The 10,902-nt window shown below is 41.5% G+C and overlaps 1 protein-coding gene across 1 annotated transcript; it reads right to left on the reverse strand.

The window, feature by feature from the left end:
* Positions 1–5,803: 5,803 nt before the first annotated feature.
* Positions 5,804–9,884, reverse strand: LOC112079435 (ankyrin repeat domain-containing protein 33B-like; the record flags this gene model as incomplete). Its single annotated transcript, XM_024145395.2, is given in 7 exon segments — positions 5,804–8,175; positions 8,306–8,504; positions 8,879–8,934; positions 8,936–9,021; positions 9,459–9,527; positions 9,530–9,598; positions 9,743–9,884. Coding segments are annotated over 7 exon segments (1,173 nt in total), but the record flags the coding sequence as incomplete, so codon positions are not given.
* Between the last annotated feature and the right edge of the window lie 1,018 nt (positions 9,885–10,902).

Genomic DNA, 10,902 nt, shown 5'->3' on the forward strand with positions numbered 1-10,902 from the left:
TTATACTATAACACCATATTTATACTACACACCATAATATTAAACACACAAATATCATACTACACACAATATGTATACTCACACACCCTATATATACTACACACACATAATATTATTACTACACAACCCTAATAGCTTACTACCACACCAAAATATTATACTACACACCATAATATTAACTCTACACATCATCTACACACCATAATTAGTAACTACACACCCTAATATTATACTACAACATAATATCTATACAACACACCATCTACACACATATATTATACTCCACACCATAATATTATACTCCACACCATTTAATATTTTAACTACACTAATATATACACACACGATAATATTATACAACCACCATCTACACACATAATAGTATACTACACACCATAATTATTATACTACACCCATCTACACACCAAATATTATACTACACACCATAATATATATTACACACCATCTACACACCATAATATTATACTACACACCATCTGACAACACCATATATTATACTCCACACCATAATATATTATACACACACATAATATTATACAACACACCATCTACACACCATAATATTATACTACACACCATAATATTATACATACACACCATAATATTATACAACAAACCATAATTTATACTACACAAACATAATATTATACTCCACACCATAATATTTACTACACACATAATATATACAACACACCATCTACACACCATAATATTTACTACCACACCAAATATTATATACACACCCAATATCATAACACACCATAAATTATACAACACACCATAATATTATACTACACACAAATATTATACTACCACACCCAATATTATACTACACACATAATATTATACTACACACCATCTACACACCAATAATATTATACTACACACCCTAATATTATACTACACACATAATATTATACAACATACCATCTACACACCCATAATATTATACTACACACCAATAATATTATTACTACACACCATAATATATACACACACATAATATTATACTACACACAAATATTATGCTACACACATATATTATTACTACACACAATATTATACAACACACAATAATATATACAACACCCACCATCTACACACCCTAATATTAACTACACCAAATATTATACAACACACCATCTACACACATAATATATACTTAACACCATAATATTATACTACCACACCATAATATTATACTACACACCATAATATTATCTACACAAATATTATACTACACACCATCTACACACCATAATATTATACTACACACCATAATATTATACAACACCCTACACACACAATATTATACTACACACCCTAATATTATACTACACACATAATATTATATAACACACAATAATATATACTACACACCATAACTATTATACTACACACCATAATATTATACAACACACCATAATATTATACTACACACAATATTATACTACACACCCTAATATTATACTACACACCATAATATTATACTACACACCATAATAATATAACTACACACCATATATTATACTACACACCATAATATTACTACAAACACAATATTATACAACAACACAATAACTATTTACACACACCATAATTTAACTGCAGAACCCTAATATTATACTACAACACACAATATTATACTACACACCATCTACACACCATAATATTATACTACACACCAAATATTATACACACACCATCTACACACCATAAATTATACTATTACCCTCTATTCCTCCCTCTCTCTACTCTCCCCCTCCCTATCTCAACTCTCCCCACCCTCACACTCCTTTTCTCTACTCGCCCCTGCCTTCCACTCCCTCTCTTTACTCCTCCCTCGCTCTACTCTCCCCTGCCTCCCCATCCCTCTATCTACTCTACCCTCCCCTCCCTCTCTCTACTCTCTCCTGCCTTCCCCCGCCCCTCCCTCTCTTTACTCTCCCCCCCTTTCCGTCTCTGTACTCGACCCTGCCTCCCCCCTCCCTCCTCTCTGTACTCTCCCCTGCTCCCCTCCCTCTCCCTACTCTCCAGTCCCTCTCTCTCTCTCCTCCTCCCTCCCTCTCTCTACTCTCCAGGCCTCCCCTCCCTCTCTCTTACTCTCCCAGGCCTCCCCTCCCTCTCTCTACTCTCCACCCTCACCCTCCTTTCTCTCTCTCTACTCTCCCCCCTCCCCTCCCTCTCTCTACTCTCCACCCTCCCCCTCCCTTCTCTCTCTCTACTCTCCCCCCTCCCCTCCCTCTCTACTCCCCCCCTCCCTCTCTCTGTTCTACTCTCCCACCCTCTCTCTACTCCCCCTCCCTTCTCTCTGTCTACTCTCCCCACCCTCTCTCTACTCTCCCCCTCCTTTCTCTCTCTCTACTCCCCTCCCTCTCTACTCCCCCCCCTTCTCTCTTCTACTCTCCCCCTCCCTTCCTCTCTCTACTCCCCCCCTCCCCTCCCTCTCTCTACTCCCCCCTCCCTTCTCTCTCTCTAATCTCCCCCTCCCCTCCCTCTCTCTACTCCCCCTCCCTTCTCTCTGTCTACTCTCCCACCCTCTATCTACTCTCCCCCCCCTTCTCTCTGTCTACTCTCCCACCCTCTCTCTACTCTCCCCCTCCCTTCTCTCTCTCTCTACTCTCCCCCTCCCTTCTCTCTGTCTACTCTCCCCACCCTCTCTCTACTCTCTCCCCTCCCTTCCTCTCTCTAAACAGACCTCTACTCTGGATACTATGTCCCACTAACACAGACCTCTACTATGACACTATGTCCCACTAACACAGACTTCTACTCTGATACTATGTCCCACTGACACAGACCTCTACTCTGATACATGCCCACTAACACAGACCTCTACTCTGATACTATGTCCCACTAACACAGACCTCTACTCTGATACTATGTCCCACTAACAAACCTCTACTCTGATACTATGTCCCACTAACACAGACCTCTACTCTGATTACTATGTCCCACTAACACAAACCTTCTACTCTGATACTATGTCCCACTGACACAGACCTCTACTCTGATACTATGTCCCACTAACACAGACCTCTACTCTGATACTATGTCCCACTACACAGACCTCTACTCTGATACATGTGTCCCACTAACACAGACCTCTGATACTGAAGGACTAAGACTGGATAAAATAGTAGTCATGCTTATTTATAAAGCCTTATCATGGCCATTTTCTAAATCAGTGATCATATGTTTGTATTTTCATTGTGACAGTGAATTGAGCCTGTCGTGCAGTACCCCCTGTCCCCCAGCAGAGTGTGTCAGTCTGAGTTTCCCAGCCCTGTTATACGTTTGGATATGGTAAGGATTGGGTTTTGACGACTCTGATCCTAGATCTGTGGTTAGGAGGTGGATATGCAGATGGAGAGATGCCAGGCTGACAGAATTGCTGACCATGTCTCAGGGTTTATAATCTCAGGTGACTATCTCAGACTGCTTCTTTTCATAACAGTGATTTTAATATTATCTTATGGCTCTCTGTCTGCAGCCTATCCCTCTCCCTTCATAATGATGGCTTGTACATGACTGRTTCCACTGCTAATTGCAGTGCTTTTCAGAAAGTATTCTTACCCCTGGAGTTATTAAAAAATTAAAAKGTTACAGCCTGAATTCAAAATGAATTTAAAAACATGTTTCTCACTCATTTAAAATCAAAACCGCATAATGACAAAGTGAGAATAATACAGAAATATCTCATTTACATAAGTATTCACACCCCTGAGTCAATACATGTTAGAGTCACCTTTGGCAGTGATTACAGCTGTGAGTCTTTCTGGGTAAGTCTAAGAGTGATTACAGCTGTGAGTCTTTCTGGGTAAGTCTCTAAGAGTGATTACAGCTGTGAGTCTTTCTGGGTAAGTCTCTAAGAGTGATTACAGCTGTGAGTCTTTCTGAGTAAGTCTCTAAGAGTGATTACAGCTGTGAGTCTTTCTGGGTAAGTCTCTAAGAGTGATTACAGCTGTGAGTCTTTCTGGGTGAGTCTCTAAGAGCTTTTCATACCTGGATTGTACAATATTTTCTCATTATTCTTTAAAAAATCCTTCCAGCTCTGTCAAGTTAGTTGTTGATCATTGCTAGACAGCCATTATCAAGTCTTGTCATAGATTTTCAAGCAGATTAAAGTCACAACTGTAACTAGGCCACTCAGGAACATTCAGTGTCGTCTTGGTAAGCATCTCCAGTGTAGATTTGGCCTTGTGCTTTAGYTTATTTTCCTGCTGAAAGGTGAATTTGTCTCCCAGAGTCTGTTGGAAAGCAGACTATACCTRTAGGATTTTTCCTGTGCTTAGCTCTATTCTGTTTACTTTTATTTAAAAAACTCAGATGACAAGCGTACCCATAACATGATGCAGCCACCACCATGTTTGAACATATGAAGAGTGATACTSAGTGGTGTGTTGTGTTGGATTTACAGCAAACCTAATGCTTTGTATCAAGTTCATTTCTTTGCCACATTTTTTTACAGTGTACCGTTAGTGCCTTTTTGCAAACAGGATGCATGTTTTGGGAATATTTGTATTCTGTACAGGCTTCTTTCTTTCCACTCTGTAATTTAGGTTAGTATTGTGTAATAACTACAATGTTGTTGATCCATCCTCAGTTTTCTCCTATCACAGCCATTACACTCTGTAACTGTTTTAAAGTCACCGCTAGCGGCATGGTGAAATCCCTGAGTGGTTTCCTTCCTCTCCAGCAACTGAGTTAGGAAGGACGCCTGTATCTTTGTAGTGACTGGGTGTATTGATACACCATCCAAAGCCTAATTCATAACTTGCAGCATGCTCAAAGGGATATTCAATGTCTGTTTATTTATTTTTTACACTTTTACCAATAGGTGCCCTTCTTAGCGAGGCATTGGAAAACCTCTAGTCTTTGTGGTTAAATCTATGTTTGAAATTCTTTGCACGACTGAGGGACATTATACATTAAACATATACAGAGATGAGGTAGTCATTTAAAAATCGTCTTAAACACTATGTTTGCACACAGAGTGAGTCCACGCTTATTATGTGACTTGTTAAGCAAATTCTTATGTCGGCTTGCCATAACAAAGGGGTTGAATAGTTATTGACTCAAGACATTTCAGCTTCTCATTTTAAAATAATTTGTAAAAATTTTTAAAAACATAATTCCACTTTGACATTATGGAGTATTGTGTGTAGGCCAGTGACACAAAATCTCTATTTAATACATTTTAAAATCAGGCTGTAACAGAACAAAATATGGAAATGAAACTATGCACCTGGTACTTATCAGGCAATTATGCACCTGGTACTTATCAGGAAACTATGCACCTGGTACTTATCAGGCAATTATGCACCTGGTACTTATCAGGAAATGATGCACCTGGTACTTATCAGGAAATTATGCACCTGATACTTATCAGGAAATGATGCACCTGATACTTATCAGGAAATGATGCACCTGGTACTTATCAAGAAATGATGCACCTGATACTTATCAGGAAATGATGCACCTGATACTTATCAGGAAATGATGCACCTGATACTTATCAGGAAATGATGCACCTGGTACCTATCAAGAAATGATGCACCTGGTACTTAGAAAGAAATGATGCACCTGGTACTTATCAGGAAATGATGCACCTGGTACTTAGCAGGAAATGATGCACCTGGTACTTAGCAGGAAATGATGCACCTGCTACTTAGAAGGAAATGATGCACCTGGTACTTAGAAGGAAATTATGCACCACCTTTTTTATGTTTTAGAAAGAGTCACTCACCCTCACAAACACAAACAGTAGAGCGCATTGCATTCCAGTTGTGTTTTTATTCACCATAAACAAGAATATTGTAGAGTACACGGACTAGATATTGCTGGTCCCACTGTAGTTCCATTACCACTCAAAAAAAAAAAAACTTGTGAATCTGTTTCGTAAATCCATAGCGTGGCTTCCTGAGAGAAGTGTACACGTGTTCACTAAAGACTTTTWAAAAATTGGACTCGTATAAGCAGAGAGTGTAGAGAGTTTTCGTCCATTCCTTTTAAAGGGGGACCAGYGCAGACACAGAATTCACCTGGAGTCTTTGTGATATGTCTGGGAAAGCATTTTAGTGTTACGCTCCTGCTGCATAGCCTGCTCCATTTGTTTACATAAATTATTTTTGGGGCCAACCACTGATTCCTAGTAACTCCATAGCAACTTATCACATTGGCTGTTAGACACACCTAAAATATGGCACTTAAAGCCAGTCCTGTCTTTGGGGTTATCACTGTGAAATTGTCTTCTCTTCAATCCCTAAAAATAAAGGAGAGCCGCACACTCTAGGAGCTCAGATGCAAAAATATTTAGAAGACAGCTTGCCTGTCGAAACGTTGGTAAATTAAATACTTTTGCATCTGAGCTCCTAGAGTGTGCGGCTCTCCTTTATTTTTAAGTTTTCTACTCCGCTAACCAGCACCTCGCCTAAATAGGTGGGCGTTTCTTTTTCTTCTAGATTGTTCTCTTCAATCCCTACCATAATAATATTATATCAATCCCTACCATAATAATACTATATTATCTAAATCCCTACCATAATAATACTATATTATATAAATACCTACCAAAATAATACTATATTATATAAATCCCTACCAAAATAATACTATATTATATCAACCCCTACCATAATAATACTATATTATATAAATCCCTACCAAAATAATACTATATTATATCAAGACTTTCCAGTTGCCATTTGTGATCCTACCTCCCAGCTATTATTTTCATCCTTTATTTTCTGTTCAACTTCTCAACCAATAGTATGGCTTCTGTCTGATCGGAATACACACCTGTGTTTGTAATAAGCACATGATGAAGGTGCTCCTAGATGTTGATCTGAGGTCAGAGTAGCAATACTTTGATCTCATTCATAACATGTAAACATTTCAGGATATAGTTTTAGTTTTCCCCCATTTGATACATAATATTGCTCTAAGACATTTCTTTTTTTATTCACATTCTCAAAATATGCCTACTTTATTAGAAAATAAAAACAGTTTATATATAGTATACTCATAATAAAAAAATACCTGATGAGGTACAATCTATATGCAAAATACATTCACAGAATTAGAAAAGCTTTCAAAAAGCCAATATAAAGTAGATGCCATTTCAACATATCAAAGCACAATTCCTATCTAAAAATGTCAGTCAAATGCCATTGGTTACAAAATAATGCTTATCTTYTGTTTATCTTTGACGATAAGTCAGTTTGACATGCTGGTAGGCTTACTCAAAGGTTTTATAGGCTACGCAATATTTTAACCCTTTATATTTGTCCCATTCTAACCCTTCCCGAAGCGTATAGTATCATCATTTTAGGCAATAAAGTTTCAACGTGTGATGTGTCAGATATATTAGTGAAACATGATCTGTACACAGTCAGATCATATGGGTTTGTAGCCTGGGTAAGTGTCAGGTAATAAAGAAATCACACTATAAAAAAATACTGCTGATTTTGTGAATCAAACGCATTAGAAAATAAAGCACTGTCACTTTTACTGCCTCAAAAAGCAAAACAAATAACTCTGAACTGCTACCTAGGCAACAGTGGAGGACAGGGTGGAGTGACATCACTTCCTCCTACGATGTCATTTCCTCTTCCTGGAACCCAGGTGCCGCCTCYTGGCCGCCTCCACCCTCCTCCTCTCCGCCTCCTCCGCTCTCTTCCTCTCCTCCTTCAGTTCTTTATACCTCCACTTGGGAAGCTGCAGGAAGTCGCCCCCTCCGTCTTTAAAACTGCTCTTCCTGTGGACCCTCTCAGGTTCAAAGGTCGGCGTTGGGGCCTTAGAGATTCTGACCTTGGGAATGGACATCCCCGGCCGCACACTGCTACACTTCACCATACCCAGAGGCAGCAGGCTAGTCTTTCTCAGGGCCATGGAGGAAGAGGCCCCAGCCCCAGACACCTTACCGAGGGTAGGGTTAGTCGTGGTGGGGTTTTTGTTCGACGGCAGCAGGATGGTTCGCCGGTCCTTTGGAGATTTGGGCACCAGAGTGACTTGTGAGTTCTGGAAGAGTTTGCTGTGGTTGTCGAGCCTCTCAGGGTTCTGGGTTTTCAGTTCTTTGGCCCGTTGGCGTCGGAGGATCTCTGGGACGGAGTAGCGACGTTTACCCACGCAGGGTGGGCTTGCTGGACACACCTGAAGAGCAAGTACAAACAGGTATATATAAGAGGAAGGGGGGGGGTGAGCAATGAGAACATGAAGACAGAGAGAGAGGTTAAATACAGTAGAAGTGAGAGGAACGAAGAAACAGAAGTTTCTAACTCACTGTGGAACAAGCCATTGCCACGAAGGGGCTCCCCAGTGCTGTTGTCATGGTGACTAGGTGATCTAATACTCCTTCGTCGTGAGGCTCTGTGATGTTGGCAAATGTCAGAGCGTTTCGTATGGTGTCTGATATACGCTGCATACAGCCTCGAGGCTCCCGGGCCTTAGATACTAGAGAAGCAAGCTGGGGCCACTCTGGACTGGAACAATTATATCAGATTAGGAAATAATATTGGAAGAATTGCAATATGAAATTATACCGATGACATCGTATAATGATAATAAGAATCATCACCTCCATCATCACCACCATCCTCATCATCACATCATCATCACCACCAACCATCCTCATCATCACCACCATCATCACCATCATCCACCACCATCCTCATCATCATCACCACCATCATCATCATCACCACCATCATCATCACCATCATCATCACCACCATCCTCATCATCAACCACCATCATCCTCATCATCACACCATCCTCAACTCCATCATCCTCATCATCATCCCATCATCATCATCACCATCCTCATCATCATCATCACTCATCAAGTATATTCTACCTGTATGCGTCACACAGTTGATAAGGACAGGGTCTGGAGTGGAGGCGTGTCATGGCCCAGGCGCTGGTCGTAGCGTCCTGTGAAAAACGCCCACTCTCTGGAGGTCAGCTGACGACCAAAGTCCCTTGCCTCCATGTCAGCTCCTTACAGAGGAGAAAGAGAGGAGGAGAGAGGAGGAGAGTAGGAGAGAGTGGAGGAGAGGGAGGAAAGAGGAGAGATAGTAGGAGGGAGAGGAGGAGAGAGTAGGAGAGAGAGTAGGAGAGAGTGAGGAGAGGAGGAAAGAGGAGGAGATAGTAGGAGGGAGAGGGAGAGAGAGTAGGAGAGAGGAGAGAGAGGAGGAGGAGAGGGAGGAAAGAGAGGAGAGAGTAGGAGAGAGAGGAGAGTAGGAGAGAGGAGAGGCAAGGAGGTCAATGTATGACGAGATCCTTCAGATGTCAAATTGAACCCTACTGGTAGATGTTATTTCTGCTTTAAATTACTGTTTTCAGGTAAATATGATTGAAATATGAATGATGAAAATATATGTTAAAGTAAGTTAAATATAAACAAGGTGAATTTGTTTGTCCATCTGTGTACTTACCTGCTAGCATCAGGGCTCGTACACACTCCACCCTGCCTTGCATAGCAGCCTTCATCAGAGCAGTGAACCATGGCAGTTCCTCCTCTCTATGTCCAGACCAGGGAAGTAGTTCAACAGGTAGTTACTGATCATTATGTGACCTGGAGGGGGGGGGGGGCGAGAGGGAGAGCCTTGTGAACCTTTTTGAACTGTGTGGGTCTATGTGTGCACATGCAGGTGTGTGGTGTGTGTGTTTGTGGATCTGTGTGTGCGCATGCGGGTGTGTGTGTTTGTGTGTGTCGTACCTGCCTGTGCAGCTGTGATGAGGGCGGTATTCCCCTCAGTGTCCTGCCAGTTGACATCCAGGTGACAACACTGAGCCAACGCTATGACAACGTCAACGTAACCCTGGTAACACGCCACCATCAGCCCCGTCTGTGTGGGAGAGCGAGCGAGAGAGAGAAAGGTTTAAAAGTCTCTCAGACAGTCACAGGCGTTTTACTGTTCTGTCTTCAACAGCTCTGTTTCTCCCTCCCACCCTCTCTACCTATAGCGCTGAGGTGGCTACTGTTCCGGGAAGGCCACATGTGTGTGTGTGTGTGCGTGTGCGTGTGCGTGTCCGTGTCCATGCCTGCCTGCCTGCATGTCAAAGTTGGTTCCTGAATAGACAATCTAGTTGACAGTGCTAGTTCTGTTCTGATGCTTAACTGGAGAAACATGATATGAGATCCAAGCCAGTGTCAATGAGGTTAGACAACAACGGGAGGCCTGTATGTACGGTCCAAAACTAATATCATACCGTCAACATTAAATCAGTTTTGTTTGCTGTTAAAACAGAATTCGATCCTTGTGGAAAACTCCTACTGCTTTCTGTCATGCCGTGTTTTTGGAATGCCGTGTTTTTGGAATGCCAGTGAAATGTGTGTGTATACAGCTTGGAATCTCCTGGAAAAGTCCCAGTGTTTTCCGGAAGGCCAACACTTCATCAGCCAAAACAAACACTACTGCCAGAGAGGGAGGATGGGGGGGGGGGGGGGGGGGTGTAGATGAGTGGAGAGAGGCAAAGGAGAGGAGATGGAGACAGAGAAATGATAGAAGAGGTATTGGGAACAAAGGAGAGGAGATGGAGACAGAGAAATGATAGAAGAGGTATTGGGAACAAAGGAGAGGAGATGGAGACAGAGAAATGATAGAAGAGGTATTGGAACAAAGGAAGAGGATAAAGGACAGCACAATAGAGACATTAAACTTGGTATTCTTCTACTGAGGATCAAATGTATATATTTTAGTAGTGGCGCAGGTAGCCAAGCTGTTAGAGAGACAAGCCAGCAACCGGAGGTTTGTCAGTTTGAATCCTGGGTCTGACTGGAAAATAATCTGTTTGGAAGTGAGCTGGCAACCAGAGGGTTGCTGGTATAAAATCCTAGATGCCATTGGCCTTGAGCAAGGCAATCTCTCTCTTTTT

This window comes from Salvelinus sp. IW2-2015, unplaced genomic scaffold, assembly GCF_002910315.2.
Source record: "Salvelinus sp. IW2-2015 unplaced genomic scaffold, ASM291031v2 Un_scaffold7987, whole genome shotgun sequence".
NCBI classification, from domain to species: domain Eukaryota; kingdom Metazoa; phylum Chordata; class Actinopteri; order Salmoniformes; family Salmonidae; genus Salvelinus; species Salvelinus sp. IW2-2015.